The sequence below is a fragment of the Primulina eburnea genome, chromosome 8, assembly GCF_022965805.1.
Source record: "Primulina eburnea isolate SZY01 chromosome 8, ASM2296580v1, whole genome shotgun sequence".
In the NCBI taxonomy this organism is placed as follows: Eukaryota; Viridiplantae; Streptophyta; class Magnoliopsida; order Lamiales; family Gesneriaceae; genus Primulina; species Primulina eburnea.
Genome location: NC_133108.1, coordinates 38,207,695 through 38,228,668, shown reverse-complemented (window position 1 = coordinate 38,228,668; position 20,974 = coordinate 38,207,695). Strand labels below are relative to the sequence as shown.

The 20,974-nt window shown below is 34.5% G+C and overlaps 1 protein-coding gene across 8 annotated transcripts; it reads right to left on the bottom strand.

The window, feature by feature from the left end:
• Positions 1 to 4,407: 4,407 nt before the first annotated feature.
• LOC140839579 (AUGMIN subunit 8-like) lies at positions 4,408 to 17,710 on the bottom strand. Of its 8 annotated transcripts, none has more exons than XR_012119759.1 (7): positions 15,109 to 16,927; positions 14,618 to 14,737; positions 6,551 to 6,667; positions 6,386 to 6,475; positions 5,430 to 5,537; positions 4,732 to 4,891; positions 4,408 to 4,601 (listed from the first exon to the last, which is right to left on the bottom strand). XR_012119759.1 is itself a non-coding variant. In XM_073206397.1 (7 exons), the coding sequence occupies exons 2-7, from the start codon at positions 16,381 to 16,383 to the stop codon at positions 4,808 to 4,810; spliced, it is 1,794 nt and encodes a 597-aa protein (XP_073062498.1). In that variant the 5' UTR covers positions 16,384 to 16,535; positions 17,605 to 17,710; the 3' UTR covers positions 4,622 to 4,807. The 8 variants fall into 8 exon arrangements, 7 of the variants coding, with proteins under 7 accessions (XP_073062498.1, XP_073062503.1, XP_073062500.1 ...); XM_073206397.1 differs by lacking the exon at positions 4,408 to 4,601 and adding an exon at positions 17,605 to 17,710 and having other exon boundaries at positions 4,622 to 4,891; positions 15,109 to 16,535; XM_073206402.1 differs by lacking the exon at positions 4,408 to 4,601 and adding an exon at positions 17,635 to 17,709 and having other exon boundaries at positions 4,622 to 4,891; positions 15,109 to 16,535.
• Between the last annotated feature and the right edge of the window lie 3,264 nt (positions 17,711 to 20,974).

Below are 20,974 nucleotides of genomic sequence, written 5' to 3'. Positions count from 1 at the left end.
TGCGAGACAGACGCGCTAGGGCGGATATTTTTGCTCACACTAGCGCGCTCGAGAAAATGTTTTTGTGAGACAAGCGTCCTGGGACGGGAAATTCCATCCGCCCTAGCACGCCTAAGAAGGATAACATTTAGCATCGATTTCTTTCCATTTTTTGGATGTTGCCTACTTGATAAAACTCTAGCACACATCTTTTATGAGAAGAATCAGTTTTTATCAGCAAGGAGAGCAACTTGAAGGATAAAAGAATTATCATCTTTTATGAGAAGAATCGAGGCAACTTGAAGAATTCGGGATTATTCTTCGATTACACTAAGATGCACATGCATTGCATGTGTTATTATTATTTTTAATTTGATCAAATAATACTAAAAATTTAACAAAAAATTATTTTTAATTTATAATAGTTGTTCGGTTTAAAACAAAAGTTTTGTTTAGATTTTTTCTATGTAAAATATGGAGTGACTTGAGGAGGTTTTTGGTAGGGTAAAAAGAGTAATTATGGATTTAAATATTTTGGTGTCCTCCAAGTTAGTTACTCTAAGGGTCTCATACTTAATAATGCAGTATAGATAAACATATTAAATTAAATACACGTTGATAGTTATAGTTCAACAGGTCGAAAGCTATGAAATTTCATAGATCGTGCATGCAATTCACCGTTGATAAATGATTAAATATTTCATTGTGCCGAATTATTTAACATAACTTGAGAAATAATGTTAATTATTTAGGAAATCCTATCAAAGAAAATAAAAATAGTCGAGATTAATTACCAAAAATAACGAAGGATAGGTGAACCGAAATTCTCAAAAAATTTACTCCGTATTTGATTTTAAATATTCATTTTGTTTTACTTATTAGCATTGGAACCATTTAGTTATTTAAATTCTAGTAGTTAACAAATCAATTTAAAGTATCGTTTACTAAAGAATATACAACTAAAAATAATATTCGTGTAATATAGTCTCGGTGGAACGATATCCATGTTTTTATATACTATATTATAACTTGCATCAGCATAGTGCACTTACGATCATTTTGAGCTTGAACTTGTTAATAATTTGTAATGGAGATTTATAGTCAAAGAAAATCTCGAATTCTGAGTCCGCCTTCTTCAAGTCCAGAAATCTTCCCACAATGAACTTCTTGAAACCAACATATTTTGCCCTAGACTGCTTATAAAACATCTTCCAAGGTTTTTCGCAGTCTTGATTTGATAATACACACTGCACAATGCATTGTTTAATCGATTCAAGATGTATTCATGCAAAGAAAATCAATTTAGTTTCATGCATCCATGGTAGGCCTCTTATTAGCATCGACTTCTTTATTTGCAATTGTGGGTGGATCCTCCTTAAAAAAAATTTCAAACTCGGAGTTGTAAGATAGAACATCATTTTCTTTTGCCATCTTTTGAAATCTGCACCATTGAACTTATCTGGTTTTTCCCCTTGTACTATTGGAACAGTTGTTGCAGTAGATGATGATGCCATCTTCGAACTTCAAGATAGAAAATTTCTTTTTAAGATTGTTGGTAGCATTATACCTTGAAACGTGAGAAGGATAAAGAAAAATCTGGATGAATTTGAGTTGAGGCAAGTGTTGAGCACTCTCTCTTTAAGAATTATTTTGTCTCCTCTTAGTGTTTCGGTTTATGGCAATTTTTTCCCAAGATACAATAATTTCTTCTGACAATAACAACATTGTAAATTATAAGAAGAATAACTAGAAAATTTTAGTTTGCTCTCTTTCAAAAGAAGGAAAAATGAATGCATTGTATTCAAAACATTTGATTATCAAAAGTGTTTTCTTGTTGTTTTTGATCATGTATTTATAAATCTCAATCATTAGGGAAATATTATTTCATATATAAGGTGTTTTTTCATCCAAAAGTATGATGAAAAATGTCAAAGGACATCATTTGGATGCAATATATCATGAAAACTCGCAATTTTTCGTCAATCAGTGCCAATGGGCGCCTAGATGCCTGAGCGCCTTCAGTACAGCCCTGGAATTTCCAGGGCACTGAGGCGCTTCAATGCCCCAAAGTGTGGTCTGAATAACAGATTTACGGGATGCAGATGGCCTTAGCATGCTTTAGTTTAGAGCAAAGATTGCAGCCATGTCTCTTCAAGAGCTACACAATTTAGTCATTGGGCTCGTCTGTTGATTTTCTTTATTTAAATTTTAGATGTTAACAAGCTCAATATTTGTTCACAAATTCAAAAAATGACAGTTGAATATGTTTTATACTGATAATACAAAATGCAGGGCAACCTAAGTGTGGTACCGCCCCACAGGGCTCCCGCCGGATAGGGATGTAAATGATCCAAACCAAGCCGAACAGTATCAGGCTTGAGCTTGGCTCGTTTAAGATTAATTCGAGCTCGAGCTCGAGCTTGATTCGAGCTTTTATCATCTGGCTTGAGTTTGGCTCGTTTAAGATTGATAGAGCTCGAGCTCAAGCTCGAGCTTTATTCGAGCTTTTATCATCAGGCTAGAATTCGACTTGTCTTGAAATTACTAAACTTGTGAAAAGCTCGAGTTCGACTCGTTAAAAAGCTCGTTTATCATGTTAATCAAGCCGGGCTCGAGCTTGGTTTATTAATAGCTCGTTTATCATCTTTAACAAGCCTGACTTGAGCTTGGCTCGTTTTCGAGCTCGTAAAACATACAATTGAGCTCGAATTTGAGCTTGATTCGAGCTTGTTAAAATTAAATATATCTATGAATTAATTTTATATTAGACATAAAAATTTAACTTTTATTAATACTAATATTTTTATTTGTCAACTCAACAAATGAGTCAAGCTCGAGCTGACGAGCGACCTAAACGAGCCGAGTTCGAGCTCGCGAGCCTATTAACGAACATGTTTGCGAGCTCACGAGCCGAATTCGCTTAGGCTTGAGCTTGGTTTGATTAAGTTGTCGAGATCAAAATCGAGCTTGAGTTTGGTTTGATATGATTAACAAACGAACTCAAACAAGCTTTTTATCGAGCCGAGCTCCGAATAGCTTGCGAACGGTTTGGTTTGTTTACATCCCTACCGCCGGATAAGGGCGGGGCCCCATTTATTATGCTTTGTTATATATACTATTTAAAGTACAGTTTGATTCGTTAAATTATTTGTCTACATTTTTATTCAATCTAATATCATGTTTGATGCATCATATTATTTATTTATCTACCAATCAAATAATCAATCATTTATCTAATGTCAATCAAATCATTGAATTGAAATTACAATATTACTCTTAATAAATAATATTATAAATATTTTATTAACATTTTCGAAAGGACAAAAAGTTAATATCACATTATCTCAAATTTAACCAATCAAATCAAATATTATATTAACTATCATTTTTATATATTTTATTATTCAAAAATATTACTTATTTTCATACTATTTATCACATACCACAAACCAAACGATGTCTTAATAGAAAAATCTTGAGATAATTAATAGTTATATGTCTAGCTCAATTGGTAAGTGCATAAGTATAGGGTTCGAATCCCACGGTGGGCGTAAATTGTTTCTATACAGAACGTATTGTAATATAATTTTAGGTATTGTCTAGTTGAAAAACGTGCTAATTGAATTAATTTATATATAGTTTAATTTCAATGTTTTAACTTCTAAAATATATGGAGACGACACATAATTGGGCATCCCATTTCTGAATTTATATATCTGATTTTATTTAAAATTCAGTCTGATTATATAAGATATTTTATTTATTAAATTTTGATAATCAAACTCAGTTATAAAATATGAGAAATTAAATTGACGAATGCATTTTATTAGCTCTACAATCACAGGCGGGACCTGACCAAGAGGGAAGATTTGACAAATTAGGCCTCTTAATTGTCAAATTATCCATAAAATTGGATGTTAAACCGGGTCAAAATGATTATTAAAACAACTTAAAATTTTAACGATAAATATTGGACTATAATCTATCCTTAGTTAATCCACTCAACCAAACACACCCTTAAAACGATAAAATATGCTACTTATTTTATCTATGAAATGTATTTTTTAAAAAATATTTAAAATAAAAATAAATAAAAATCACTTTATATCTAAGGCAGACGTCTAAGCGATTTTTTAATGTTAAGCAGTTTTTTTATTTAAATATAACATTCTTCTTGTACCATATATTAGTAACATATTTTCAATGTTTTGTCGCGATTTTCATTCTAAATGACAAATTTTTCATTAATATCAGCATTTGTTATACATGATTAAATACTAAAAAATCATATATTAGTATTAAATATGAAATAATTGATATTCAAATATCATATATTAATATATATTTTTTATTTTTTGAATCGATTTTCATTCGAAAAAAACATGTGCAGCAAACATCTTGATTTAAAGCAAATTTACCGAATTATCTTCAAAGTATTGATTTTATAAATTTTTTATACGAGTACAAAGTGCTGGATTTTTTCCACACCGCACCCTACAGAACCCAGGACCGGCCCCGACAAAATGCCTCAAAACAGGCTATGTTTCGACACTTTCTCGGACATTTGCTTGTGCATTGGTTTACAAATAAAATGTGGGGAAAGAATAAAGGCACGCTTGAGCCTGCAGACCAAGAACAAAAATCAAGCGGAAAAACAGTTTATCAGCTCTAAATAAAACTAAACTATTAAAAATTGACAAGAAACCAAATGAGGAAAGTAAAATCAATATACAATCACAAAGAAATTGTTACCATAGTCCTCCACTCGATTCATGGACAATGAGACGAAGCTAAAACTGTGAGCATCACATTTCGACTCTTGAACGATTTAAAATCCAAATATCGATGATTCGCCGTTTCCCAAAGCTTGTCTCGACTGAAATATTTGGGTTCTCAGGCTGTATTCTTCCACCTGCTCATGTACATTCAATTCCATATACCAAATACTAATCCTTGCCAAGAAACGTCAAATAACAAATAAAACCTCAGAAACACAAGTAACATAATATGTGATGTCTCTTTAGCAAGACCCTGAGAATGCTTCTTGTTACCATTCCTGAGTATCTATTAGACGTCTAAAATATACTTTATAGTTCTGTGGGAAATAACCGACGGACGGAAATAAACATCAATATTAAAAATGTGAAAACAAAACGAAACAGATGGTGACATGTTATTGGAGGATTTTGAGCAATGCACGCTAGGGAAACTGCTAATCTAATATAAAAAAAAAAAAGTGAAATATGAAGCAGCCTAGACCTCTTTTTGCATACCGAGCTCTAATGAAGAAGTTAAGAAAAAGTATTACATGGAACTCCAAATTCTACATACCACGATTAATATCCTTGAGTCTCGTCAACTTATATACACGAGTAGAAGAGTCAAACAAGAGAACGGTAAAATAGATAGATATTTTATTTGTTCTCGTACAGAAAATTCTATATCCTCACCTGAAATGCAGTTGTGATGCTCATTAGTGATTCACATTCATCAAGCATTGCTCTTTCTTGTGCTGCTATATCAGCAACTTGGGAAACCAAGGAATTCCTCCCCTCCATCTGTATGGTACAATTGAGATCTTAAGGGTGGTTCGTTTAAATAATGTTATCCACAAACATCAATGTAGTAATAGACTCCTCAAGATTGGTCTCATGAAGAACAACGACTCACCAATCTCGTTAACTTTTGTGAATCAATTAAATTTCAGTGAATCAAATATAGTCACAAAGTTTCAATACCTTCTCAACGTCAATGACTAGTACGAATCAATATGTACCACGACAATGATAATGTCATCTTACAACTCAAGTTAACGACTCAAAGATACACTGGAAAATAATACGACAACCACATAAATGACTCATCTATTCTTCTGCTATAGCATTCTTAATCGTTGATACACTGGATGGGACCCCGTCAACTAAACATACCATCCATTGACTAAAGCAAGTAAACAATCCATTCACGAATAAAGGCTCCACAACTTCAAAATCAGTAATAAGAGCCTAAAATGCCAGCTTAGGTAGCTGGTCGAGCTTACCACACAAATGTCGGCATAAAACATCCAAAAATTTGGTAAAAACATAAATATATTGCAATCACATAAAGGAAAAAATAAATTCTTATCCATCCAATTCATCTTCATAATTTTAAATCAGTTACTGCATTACAATATTGAGGAATAGCTTAAGTGATTAATGCATATTCCTGATGAGTTCCTTCGGTCACCTATCTATAAAACATACACTTGAATAGAGGTAGAATCTGGGGAATATTTACAATTAGTAAAATTCTTCTCATGGTGAATCACGCCATCAGGATGTGACATAAGATAAACGTACACAAAGCAATAATATTCTCCTTTTATGCATTAAAAGGTATAACATGATGCCGAAAGTTGTCTCACCTGTGAGATAATGGAACATAAAGAGGATCCTATAGCCTGCATCACATCAACAACAGAGCATACAGCTGCCTTAATAGTTTCAATATCTCCCTGTAAAAGAATAGATTGATTTTAATGACTTTTGCTTTATAAAATTGAATATGATGAGCTAATCAGCTGAAATACCCTTGCTCCTCCAGTGACTGGTATACGGATGATACCAGCTTGCAGATCTTGGATGACCAAGGTTAATGAGTTGGCATGGTCTCTTTCGACCAAAGCCCACTGATCAAGACAAGTCAGCTGAGAAAGTTGCATTTTGAGTTAGTAAATATCTAAACTAGCAGTTTCCTATAAATACAGAATGGCGTGAGAAATATACAGTTCCATGCATATATGACCATTGTTTAGAATACATAAAAATCAGGAAAAACATGACCAATGGGAAGTTAGTGCTGAGATGCCTATTAAGAGAGACATAATCTTTTAGAAGCTAAGCAAGTAAATCACTGAAAAACAACAGCAACTCCCACCATGCCAATGGGTCCATAACTGAAATCATCTGGTTAATAACAAAAAAAGAAGATTATCACCCTGATAAAGTTATGAAACCAATCATTAATTTCATAAACTCATTTCATGACTGTTACAGTCACCAATTGAATAAAAAACAATTCAGTACGTAAAACAAGAAATACGGAACAATAATGGAATTACTCTCCCAAGAGTAATCTCTGTACAATATATCTCCCTGTCTTCCCAGCAAAAGGTGGTTTAATTACTCGAAGTAACAGAATGAATCCTAACTCTCTCCTTTACATTTTATTTACCCCCCTCTACTCTTTTCTTCCTAATCTCTCATTATTCTTTAAGCCTACATTTCCCACATCTGTATCATTAACAACATTATTTCTAAGACTAATGCAAAAAATCATTCAAGAGAACCAGAAATTTTGATAGCACATACGAGGAGATAAGATCATCTGTTTCTCATTCTCTAGAATAACCAAGAAATCGGAATTTAATGTGATGACAACCTTGACATTCAGTTCACCTTTTCCATTAGGAAATCTTTTATGAAACATATTAAATTGCACGTCTTTCAATTAATCGATAATGCAATTATTTGTTTTCTCAACAATTTTTAATATGTCAGGAATTGCTATGTAGTGAGAACTATTTCCTGAGAAATTAAGTACTGTTTGCAATAATTCCTTGGTGTGATGGCTATGTTTAACCATTCACTATTTTCCCTAAATTTTATTCCCGATGCAAATGATTTCTTGGAACATCTCCAGTTGCATCATGAAGCATGCACCAAATTAAACCAGGAGTTTTTCAATTGTCACAAGCAACTCATCAAGTTTTCTACTCTTAAAACTACTCGGTAGTGTCTGCCTTTTTCTCACTGCCAATATCATTTATCATCGATTTTTCTACTCTTAAAACTACTTGGTAGTGTCTGCCTTTTTCTCACTGCCAATATCATTTATTCTAGAATTTTCCTAATCATATTCGTATGTCTGCCCTTCGTTTCTTCACGAGTGTCGACAAAGAAGTTAATAGGTGGGGCCAAAGTTGGCAAATTCAAATTTGGTTGATCATATGAATCTGGTAGACTTTGAAGTAGAAGCTCCGCACGTTCATTTTCCCCTATTTTATGCTCCATGGAAGTGAGTTGGGCAAATAGGGTATTTAGTGTATTGATATGGTCGGTCATCGATGAGAATTCCGTCATCCGAAGAGTATAAAGCCTTCTCTTTAAGAAAATCATGTTGTGTAGCGACTTGACCTCGTACATTTTTGTCAGAGTATCCCAGATAACTTTGGTTGTTTTTATCTCAAAGATACTTGACAAAACTTCGTTTGCTATTGCCAAGTGTAAATTGACAACATCATTATCATTCATCTCATTCCATTTTCCATCATCTGTAATCTCCACCGGTCTATCTCCAATAGCTGCCAAACAATTCTCCTTTCTTAAAAATGCTTGTATCTTTATTTTCCACAGCATAAAATTGCTTCCATTGAACTTTGTTATCTCGTACCTTCCCGCTATTATGTCTACAACAATTTTAGTAGACCGGACAAAATAATCCCAACTTAAATAAAAATCTCAAAAAATCTTTTCTGATGTGGAAGATCAGTCTAGGCTGCAACCACAGAGCATACTCAGAATTTTAAGAAATTTTAAACCAAGGCTCTGATACCACTTGTTGGTCCCACGTGCGGAATTTGAGAAAATAAAACACCTCACATATATTATATAACTAAGCACTTAAATGTTTATAATATGAGATAAAACTCGAAGAAGGGATGATTTCAGAATGAAGGGGGAGCTCTATTTATAGAGCCTTTTGTCAGTGTGAATAGTGAATACGCATTAAAAATGCGTATTCATACTTCCACGAAATTTCCTGCAACACGTTTTTTTCTTCTTCTCAAAGTATGCAATTCAAATTTGCCAACTTTGGCCCCACCTATTAACTTCTTTGTCGACATTTCTCCCACTTGGAGATTTGATTGAGAATCAAACACATCTCCACACATCTTTTCATCTTGCCCGTGGTTTTTACCCAAATAATTTTTAGGGGTTTTCCACGTAATCTCCTCCATTGTCAGTCCTCAGACACTTGATTTTTTTTTCAGAATCAAGTTCAACCCGCGCTTTGAAATCTTTGAAGACTTGGAAAACATCTGATTTCTTCTTGATTGGATACACCAAACATCTCCTAGAGAAATCATCAATGAACGAGACAAAATATCTCGCTCCTCCTAGGGATACAACCGGTGCTTGCCAAACATCCGAATGAATCAGTTCCAATATACTTTTGCTCCTGGCAGTAGAAGTGCCAAACTTTAATCTGTGTTCTTTACTGGTAACACAATGTTGACAAAATGGTAGTGACATTTTTGTAAGTCCCGGCAACAGCTTTTGTTCTGATAGAATTTTCAACCCTCGTTCTGACATATGCCCGAGCTTTCTATGCCATAACACTGTGAACCAATTGATGCAACAGCTAGTTCTGTCTCTTTGTGTGTTTTCCCCAAAAGTATATACAGATTTGCAGCAACTTTTTCCGCTTTCATAACACAAATGCGCCCTTCACAATTTTCATAATCCCGTTCTTGGTACGAGTTTTACACCCGATGTCATCCAATTGCCCAAGGACAAAAGATTTTTAGTTAGTCCTTTCACATGTCGTACCTCCTGTATGGTGCGAATTGTGCCATCAAACATTTTAATTTTGATAGTACCAACCCCAGCAATTTCCAAGGCATAATCATTTCCCATGAATACAGATCCTCCTGAGACTGGTTCATAATGATCAAACCATTCTCTCCGAGACGTCATGTGCCACGTCGTTCCTGAATCCATAATTCATGTGTTACAAAATTTGTGTGTGCCTTCTGCAACAGTTGCCGTTTCACTCAGTAATATTCCACCACTGCCTAAAGTACTGGCCACATTTCCTTGAGAACTCTTCTCGATACTCGTACACTCTTTCTTGAAGTGGCCTTTACCGCTCGATTTAGATTATGCAGGTGATCCTGATAAAAGGAAATTTACTACTGGTTATGTGTTTACACTTGCGAGGGGAGCAGTAAGCTGGGTTTCAAAACTGCAGACAGTTGTGGCGTTATCTACAAAAGAGGCAGAATACGTGGCAGCTACTCAAGGTTGCAAGGAAGCAATATGGATTAAAAGGTTATTGGATGAGATCGGACACAAACAAGAAAATGTTTCTTTGTTTTGTGACAGTCAGAGTGTCTTGCACATCACAAGGAATTCAGCCTTTCATTCCAGGACAAACACATTGGAGTACAATTTCACTTTGTTCGAGAAGTAGTAGAAGAAGGAAGCATAGATATGCAGAAGATCCATACAAAGGACAACATAGCTGATTTTCTGACCAAGCCAGTAAACATTGAAAAGTTTGAGAGGTGTAGATCCTCAAGTGGCCTAGCAGAAACGTAAGCAGCAGGTAATGGCAAGATTGAAAGGATGTGTGGAGATCTGTTTGATTCTCAATCAAATCTCCAAGTGAGAGAAATGTCGACAAAGAAGTTAATAGGTGGGGCCAAAGTTGACAAATTTGAATTGCATACTTTGAGAAGAAGAAAAAAACGTGCTGCATGAAATTTCTTGGAAATATGAATACGCGTTTTAACGCTTATTCACACTGACAGGAGGCTCTATAGATATAGCCCCCCCTTCATTCTGAAATCATCTCTTCTTCGAGTTTTCTCTCATTTTATAAGCATTTAAGTGCTTAGTTATATAATATTTGTGAGGTGTTTTGTTCTCTTGTATTAAGAGAGTGTGTGTTCTCTTTGGAAACACAGTGAGTGAGTTGTACACACAAAATATTATAGTGGAATTCTTTTCATCTTGCCGTGGTTTTTACCCTAATAATTTTTAGGGGTTTTCCACGTAAATCTCGGTGTCCAGTTTATTCTTTATTTTCGGGTTTTATTATCTCAAATTCCGCACGTGAGACCAACAACGAAAATATTGGCCTCTCTGTCTCTTCATATCCCGGAAAGACAAGAAGATCTTAAGTTCTTGAGTAATTGAGTTGATAACTATCTCTTGTCTAACTAGGGTGTTCTATCTTTAGACACCAACAAAATTTAGCATAAATATTCACCTGCTGTCCCCTTTCAGAACAATTGATCTTAGGCCCTGATTCATGCCTGATGTTAGTTCCCTATAGAGGAACCAAGCCTTCAAAATTTCAGAGTCTCCGTAGCAGATGGTCTTCCAATTAAAGAGCCAGTATAGCATCGTCAGAGAAAGTATCCTCTGGTGGCAAGGCAATCTTTAACTTTACCTTTCACTTGACCCCTAGCCACTGCTATCATGAGAGCTACTTGTAGTTTTTTTTATCAAGTCACTAAGATGTTTCAGTCTGCCAACTTGTTTGTTTCTGCCCAGGTAATATTCAAAACGTTGCCCCCTTTGTTCGAGAATCTTCATTTCTCTGAATCTGTCAATCTCTACAATTATCCTCATCCAAAAACAACTGTGGGAACCTTTACTTTAATATTCTTTCACTACGTTTGGTACCTAGGATTCATTAGGATTGTGGACACTTTTCCCTCTTAGTCCATTGTTTGGTGTATTTTTTAATAAACCCAGCTAATGTGTGCTCCATTGGACTAGGCTGTACTAAGTAGTTTAAAATAAACCCACCAATGAGCCCAATATTAATAATCCTTCTAGCTATCAAGGCATCATTTCCCTAAATTACCCTCAACAACCCAACAAAAAATCTTCATCCACCTCGACAACAACGTACGAAGAGAGGCAATGGCGTAGGTTTTCCTTCTGTGCGACGACATCTACAGAAATCAGGTAAACAGTCGTCGTCCGAATTTTTTTAATCGGTACGTGTTCGTAAACCGTTCTCCAAATTAATTTCTGGTAGGGTGAAGTGAGCTGCTGTCACCTGGATAGATTCCGTGGTTTGTGGAGGCAATCACAGTTTTCGTAAGTGACATTTCTTCACTTCTGCTGCATCGTGAAATATGATGTTCGTTCTATTTATCTGGGTTTCCGTCGTTCAGTTAAATATTTGATTCCTCGCCGTTTGTAGTGTTTTTGTTTTCACCAAACCTTTTTTTTTTGTTCAGTAAATCTAGTCTTCTGCCGATTTTTTCCTATATGTCAATTACATAACCACCTCACAATTGACGCCCAAGTCAACGTACAAATCTGTGAATTAGTTAGTTCAGCCTATGTGTAATTGCAAAAGTCTTCGAATTGTGTTTAATATTGGTACATTATTTTGTAGTCATTACATACAACATTTTTTACTTAAATATACACATTAGTTGACTGTGAAACCGCATTAGTAACCAATGAATGGTAAACAAAAGAGTTATCATTACTATCTTGATTTTCATTATTTTTAATTCATTGGTATCTCGCAAATGTCATTGTTAACCCCATTCTAAATTTTAATCTTCTCTGAAGTTTCTTCAATGCCCACTATGCGCACACACCTTACTATTTCTGTGTTGCTGCACCAAATCATGTGTCGATCATTGTTGGTTATGTTACTGGTGAGACATGCACTTAAGTTGCGTGCAAAACAACGTTGCAAGAAGCGTACAAGAACAATGGCCTACAGCATGACACAAAGAATACACGTGCAAATGAACCATTTGCACAGGATTATTGACATAGGAGACGGTCAATGTGTGGTGAACCTGCGAATGAATAGAAATGCATTTGCACGTTTGTGTTACTTGCTAACTCATGTTGGAGGACTAGTGGAGTCTAGATATGTCTGTACCGAAGAGAAAGTGAGCATGTTTCTGTCTGTATTGGCTCATCACAAGAAGAATAGAGTTGTGGGACATGACTATGTACGTAGTGGACATACAATCAGCAACCATTTCCATCAAGTCCTCCAATCAGTTCTCATGTCACATCCTTTACTACTGGTTAAACCATCTCCTGTCGATGATTCTTGCACCAACGAAACATGGAAATGGTTCAAGGTAAGTTGAAAGCATTGTCAACAACATTTACGTAATAAACATTTACATACTCATTCTCGATTTGTTGCATACATACATTGCTTATAATTTATTAATTTTTAATTTCAACAGGGATGTCTTGGTGCATTAGACGGAACGTATGTAAGTGTACATGTACCTAGCACGGAGAAGGCACGATATAGAACAAGGAAAGGTACTATCGCAGTCAACGTTCTTGGTGTTTGCGACCGGGACATGAAGTTCATATATGCACTTACGGGGTGGGAGGGATCTGCAGCAGATGCCAGGGTTCTTAAAGATGCAGTGACTCGTGACGACACACTGAGAATTCCCAGAGGTTTTGATATCCTTGTTTTTGTATTAAATCTGAACTGCTGACACTTGGTTTGTAAAGCATTCACAACAAATGATTAGTGCTTCTTTCCTCAAGTTTTTCGTGCGTACATTAGGTTAATGACGTAATAAGTAATTGATTCTTTTCAGGTTGTTATTACCTATGCGACAATGGATATGGCAATGTAGATGGTTTCTTGACTCCTTACAGGCGAGTACGCTATCATAGAGATGCTTGGGGAAACCGTGCAACTGGGCCACAGAATTACAAGGAGTTATTTAACTGGAGACACTCTCAAGCACGAAACATAATCGAAAGAGCATTTGGTTTATTGAAAAAGAGATGGGCCATACTTCGAAGTCCTTCGTTCTATCCACTAAAAACACAAAACAGAATCATAATGGCGTGTATGTTGCTGCATAACTTTATCAGGTCTGAGATGGCCGACGATCCAATTGAGGCAATGGTCGATGATGTACTAAGTCCGGACAACGAGATGCAAGATGAGGAAAACGAAGATCCACACGTTGTTGGCGGAAAATCTTCGTTCGGTGTACACTGTTCACGGGTAGGGTTTTCTTCACATACTGAGGTTGAAATGCGTGGTAGATGAAGTAGGTAGGAGATTGTAATTTATTTTTTTAACGCAAAGGGTATTTTCGGTACTATGCATATACGTAATTTGTTAATCACAACCTTCAACTTCTCACCAAACACAAGAAAGGATATGAACAAAACACACGAATCTTGGTGTATCCTATTTTTAATCATTTAGGTATTAATCATTTCATTTGTCCTATCCTATCACCAAACACAGCGTTTATCAGCACGAAATATCTCTGTCAGACTATATCATTGTAAAAATATAGTCACAGGCCTGCTATCTTTATCAGCATGAAACTACTGTGCCTTGTGAGCACAAAGGTAAAATATTACATTTTATATTGAATTAATGGTGAAAAGTTAATTAAATAGAGGCATAAATCATCCTATACATAATCATGCAATTTGACTGATTCTGAAACGTCAACATGACAAGTCCCAAAGCTAATGACAAGTGTGAATCATGATTCCAAAAGTAGAATAGTAAACCAGGATAAATTCCCTACGATGTTACCAAATAGCAATTTAATGCAGGGCATGCAGATTCACCCACGTCTCCGAATTACGTATCATGTTTTCCTATACCCATAAAATATATTACCACTCACGAATTTATGGTACTCACAGCTATAAAGCCTATAATGCCTTTTCTGGATAAACAATGTGTTACAATAACCTACCAAGCATCAAATCAGGTCAAAACAAGATGCTTTGAAACTAACCCGCATTATTCAGCAAGAAATTTGAAAAACTCAAAACCGTTGACTCTAAGTCATTTACTACCATGAGAAGAAGAGAGGGATTACTTGACTGTCCAAAATTGAGTAAAGTTTCATGATGAGCCTCAGCTGCTGAAGGTGTATCCTTTTTGCAGTTGCCAAGTCCAACATATATGCAATTGTCCTCCAAATGCTATACAATATTTTCTGCAATTGATGGGATTATGGCCACATGAAGATGAATTTAATTCAGAAGATAAAGGATATAAAATAGCATTATCACTATCACCATCACCATTTAATTCATCTCATAAATAACTGTCGATGGTTAAGATTTGAGAGAACATGGAACAATTTAAGTTGAAAACTATCCAGTGAGTATCCTCTACCAATTATAGAATATGTAATTCTGAGCAAATAAAGTCAAAGCACGAAAACTGCAGTAAATTGTGCAGAGAGAGAAGAATTTGGAACTTGGTTAAAAAAATTTATACCTGAATCAGACAATGAAAAACGCATTGATTTTAAGTGAAACATTAAAAAATGCTTGCTAGAGTTTTATAGAGATAGACTCGAACCTCTGATTTTACTTTTAGTGATTGCAATACAGCATCACTTCGGGCATTTGCATAACGCCATTGTAAATGTCTATTGTACAACAACCGCAGATGATGCACGTCTTCGATGTGATTTGCAGCCTTATTTCCTTTCTTAATATCGGCAATAAAGCTGAGAACAGAAGTTGAACTCTGAGGTTGTCGGGATGGGCCGGATGGCCTTGCCCGAACAGGACTGGGTCCTCTAGAAGACGGCTTGCCAACCTTATTTCTAGCTGGACTTATCCCCCTAGACACCGGTGGCGACGGAGGGTGCAATCCAGAAGTTGGCAAAGATTGAGCTCTTGCTACAGCGCACATCAATAGCGTTTTATCTGGTGAACTTGAAAAGGCAGACTGCGTCATCGTAGAACTATCATCAGATGAGCATCCATTAAACATAACTTTGCAACTGTCACAGCAAGTTCTTAACATTAACAAATCACTGGTAACTTTTTGTAAAGGTTGGCTACTCCCATCCGAAGACAATCTCCTGAGGTAAAACTCAGACTTAACGGAATGGGATAAAAATACAGTTTTGCTTATCTTATCAGTCAGATTGATATTTCTCTTCAAAGCAGTAGAACTTGCCCTTCCGTTTATTCTTCTTGGCCATTGATGCTGATCCACCAGACAAGCAGGTATACTATCATTGGGTTTAGAATTCTCTGATTTGTCAGAAGACCTTTTTCCTTTATTTGGAGTACTCGTTCTCTCTGGTGTGGGTTTTCTTGAAGCAGCAAGTTCAGCCTGTTTATGAGCTATGTTTGATGAAGGCCTCAGAGCTCGGTCAGAGGGAATGTTTGAAACCGGTTTTTCTCTCTTGCTCATAGGGACAGATATTATATCAGATTTAAAAGAAAAACTGAGACTCCGCATTGCAAATGGCCTTAAAGACTCCGGTAACTTATTGCCCACAATCTTTTTCGTGGCCAGTAGCATTTCTGAGGATGTATCCTGCACTGGCGTTGATGGACATGGACTGGGTGGTGATAATGGTCCAAGGGAGCGCTTTCTTTCTGCTGATACAGCCCTCTTTGGACCAGATACAGTTGAGGTTGGAGATGTCCAGCTGGTATTGGGCGAAGGGCAGCGTTTCGGTACAGTGGACCGTGTGGGTGACTTGTACCTAGAACTAACTTCTCTGATTCGGGACCTGAGGTTTCCATGATTGTTAACAGCTCGAAGCAATGGAGGTTTGGTTGCATCTGACGTAGATTGCTTCTCTAATGCTTGCGGTAATTCACATGTGTCCATCCAAACTGCGCAAATCAGACCACATTGATGTCTCTCTCATATGTTATTTACGACCGTAAACATACTTTTCATCAGGCTTTCACAAAATCCGATCAATATATTATTAACCACACCAATTGCTCTAAAAGAAGGATAATTTCCGTACTCATTATCTGCAACACATATTCGCAGTCAAAAGTGTGATCCTATAAATTGGAAAATGGATAAAGAAAAGTAAAGTGCACCATGAAAAAGAGAATACTGGTCAAAAGAATACATCTTTAACGACACTAAGATCTCCACAACATCGAATTATAACTTCAATCAACAATTGCAATTGTCTCTCCCAAGACAATAAAACTAAACCCAACAAATGTCAAGACAGATCGCACACCTTGGCAAAAGTAAAAACAATGTAATCAAATGAAATAAGGAAAGCTAATACGAATTTTCAATTTACAATATCAAAAGTGGAAGACACAGTAAAATGAGTCCCTTCTTCAGACTTAGGGAAGCGTTGGAGAAGAACAAGGGAAAAAAAAAGTAGATTAAGAAATGGGAAAATATGTAGTATAAGAAAGACCCCTCACTTGCTTTTAGTTGTCATTTATAACTTACTTCCTTTTCTTCTTCCCCTCTTTTGTTTATGGTCCCAAGCATTAGTCCCTCTCGCGGGAATGCCATGGTTAGCTGTGCTGGAGCTGCCTCCCTAACACAGTCCCCCCACCCCCACGCAATATACATACACGTAGAACTCACATTTAGAGCGTTGCTCTTGTCCCTTTGTCCTGTTCCTTCTTCGCCTAACCAACCACTTTCCATAAAAGGAAACTGATAGCTGGAAATAATATCTTCACTGAAAAAACCCCACAGCCCCACATATATATATGCACGGAAAATTTAATAGTGTGAATCTTCTCACACACAATGCAATAAGAATATTTACAATAATGCAAACAAGGGAAATCAACACAAAATAATTCTAGTAAACTGGGAACTAAGATCCCCTTTATACTTATTAATTCAGCTTCCACCACTCAAAACCCTGGAAAATGAAACAAAGATCCCGTCCAAGCTTACTCATTATGAAAAGCAGCGATCGAGAATAACAAAAACGTCTTTTATCCAAACAAAAAAAAAACAAACAAGGTGCAAAGTGACGAATATAGACAAAAATTTGCAGAAATAATTGCTTCCATAATAAAATAAAATAAAACCAAAGGCACAACAAGTTAAACATACATCAACCGCAACCAGAAAACCCGTACTTACCGGAAACGAAGATTAACCAAATTTCTGCGGAATCTGGGGCAATTTTGTAAACCGTGAAGCACTTATAATTGTTTTTTTTACAGTTGTTTTCCGAAATTTTCAGTTAAGGAGCTGGAGAGGTTGACGAGCGAGACAGGAGACGAGGCGGCAGTTAATTTCGCGCCACCTAAATTTTATTTTATTATTTAGAAAAACTTTAAATAAACTTTTCATAATTAATTCTCTAATTAAAGGAACTGAGTGATCACTGGTTGATTTATGGGATTTGGTATTTTCTGTGTGTAATGAATAATGTTAATTTGATTTTGAATTTAATTTAAAAAAATTCAAACACTATTTTAATTCAATTTAATTTCGATAAATTCGAATATCAATTAAATATTTTTAAGTTGATTTGAAAAATTCGTCATTTCAATTATATCATATGTGACAAACTTGGATATTAGTTTGTGTATATTCCAATATAAATAAAATAATTATAATAATGAATAATCAGCTCTCGTGTATATAATATAATTATGTTGGATAAACTTTTTACATGTCCAAGTTTGTATTTTAGTTTTTATTTTGTTATTATGTTTTATTTTTTTATAAAAATAAAAATAAAAATTACGATGAATGAATGAAGGTTGGAATTATACATAACAAAAACTTGTGTGAGACAGTCTCACAAATCGTATGTAAACTTCGTGTTTTGCTGTGCTCCCGTATACATTATTTTTAAAATATTTTTTTAGAAAATAATAATAAAAAATTCCTTACAACTTATAACTATTTTAAAAAAAATAAAAATAAAGAAGACGAGTGTCGGAGTTAAGGAGGCGGTTCGTTGCAACCGCCCCTCTAACTTTTTCTTGTAGGTAGTGAGCCGTGGGGTGGTGATGGTAAGCTACCCGCCCCTCAAATTTTTTGTGTAATTGTTTTTTAAATTTTTTATATAAAACTAAATTTAAAAATGAACTTTAAAAAATCCCTACATAAATCTTTGTATCAGATTAAAAAATTAAATTTTATAACAAAAAATCGATTATTTTATGTATTGTTATTCAATATACTCAAACTTTAATAAACATATATATTTAAATTTATTTATATTATTTAAATATAAGGAGCATCTTATTTTATACAAGTTTATTTTAATAAAGATCTATTGTTGATGTATTGTATTAAAACTATATTAACAACCATTTTTTTATTGTTATTTGTAAAATCATGTCAATATGGGAAAATTATTCTAAGATTTTATAAATTTAGCTTTTAAAATGAAAAGTGATAAAGTACATAAATTTTTTAGAGTTGTTCTTTTGTGCAATAATAGCATGTCTCTATATCTTCTCATAGGTCGTTTTGGTCTATAACTTCAGTAACAATTAAATAAGCTTCTTTAGCTCTATAACCCTCTAGGGAGGGAAAAATACCGAATTTTGGGTATACCGAGGTTTTATCGTCGAAAAATATCAAATTTACAAATTTTCAGTACAGTATTATATCGATACCAAAATATTCGGTACAGTAACGATATGAAATTTGAGTTTTCGGTATATACTGAAATAATATATATTAAAAAATATATAATAATTTTTAAAAAATATAGTATATTTACAGTATAAAATGATATATATTGATATTGTACCGAAATATCAGTATATCGTAATATTTCGGTATAATCATTAACGGTATATTTATTTTTAATATCATAATTTTTGATAAGGTATATGATATGTATTTTAGGTACGATATGATATGATATGATACGATATAATAAAGTCTGATTCTTTTTAGAGGGCTATATGAATGTGCTATCATGTTCCATCAACACACTAAAAGTGTTATATGCGGATCGAGAAAGAAGACTGGAACCAATGTTCCATATCATTACGAATCCTAAGCCAACTGAGTTATCACGTTTGGCGTGGGCATCAGCTGAAGTTTCAGTTGTTGTAAATTATCGGCCGTTCGTTGAGCTCTCTCGCAACAAACAGAGGAACCATTTCTGTTACAAAAGACGGTGCTTGCTATAAAATATCTTCTTTGAGGAATAAGCCCGGTGGCGTCTAAGCTCTCGGAGAATACGTAGAGAGACTTTTGTTCAAACGAGAATGACCGTAACTAAGCCCAAACAAATTAGATCCACTTGTCTAGGACTTGATCTTGGCACTAGTCCATAACGATCAAAGTCGAATCGTGATCCTATTAGTGAAGCAAATTAAATAAAACAACAATTTGTATCATAGAAAAGTGGTCATAAACCACCCCAACCCTTCCATTCACGATGGAAGAGAACACGAACATCAAACCCTCGATTTTTGTAAAGCACAATAATAATATTTTTGAAATTAAAAATAATAATTTTCACTCAAATCAACATATATTATATAAAATATTTTTGACATACAAATAATGATTTTAACTCAAATCAGCATATATTATAATTTTTCGTTATACCATAATAAAAAAAATGATATTTTTCCCTGAAAAATAATAAATTTGACATAAAAATAATATTTTTCATGGGTCAAATCGGATCGACCATCTGTCTCAAAATTAGATTGTCTCAAAATTATTTCTTTAAGAGCTATTGTATTCTTTAAAATTGTTTATATTTATGTTTTAATTACAAATAAAAAAGGTTTAATATTCTATAATCTGTATAGCGACATAATCAAATCAAGTCAACTGAAAAATTATTTTATATTTAAATTATTGAAGCTGAATCAAGTTTAAATATACTTAAAATTTGAAGATTATATTTTATGGACAAAAATATACAATATTTGTTACTTTAAATTCTTTATTAAAGATTAAAAGAAAAAAAATTCACCGTAAAATCTTAGCATTTTAAAAATTTCCTATCCGAATTCATCTTTGCAAAAGATTCATATCTAATTATATGAGTAACGATTAATATATTTTTATCACAAGAAATAACGTCATAAAAATAGTGTTGCTTTTTGGATTTTCTTATGGCTGAAATATTGAAAATTTGACGTTCTTGGTTCTTATTTTTTTTTTACTTCTATTATTCATTTAAATGAATTAATTTCAAAATTTAAATTTTTTCTAGAATATATATTTTGAAAGAAAAAAATCGCCCCCCTCCGAAAAAAGACTAGCTCCGTCCCTGGGAGTGTGCCGTGTGGAACTTAATTTGATAGAATGAAAACTGCAGTTTCCAAAAGTTATTCGTAAAAATTTCCATGAGACTTATTCAATATATTTTTCAAATTCATGGTGATTATTTATGTAAGATCCATGGACATACTCTTTTTGGGTACTTTACTCACAGAATTGCTCACACCTGGCTGTGGAGTACGTGTTTTCCTAGGTTTCGAACCCAAGA

Coding starts and splice junctions, on each gene's coding strand:
- LOC140839579 (XM_073206397.1), bottom strand. CDS start 16,383: ATGGACACATGTGAATTACCGCAAGCATTAGAGAAGCAATCTACGTCA. Junction 14,738..15,108: donor CACTAAAAGTAAAATCAGAG/GTTCGAGTCTAT, acceptor CATCAATTGCAG/AAAATATTGTATAGCATTTG. Junction 6,668..14,617: donor ACTCAATTTTGGACAGTCAA/GTAATCCCTCTC, acceptor CAACTTTCTCAG/CTGACTTGTCTTGATCAGTG.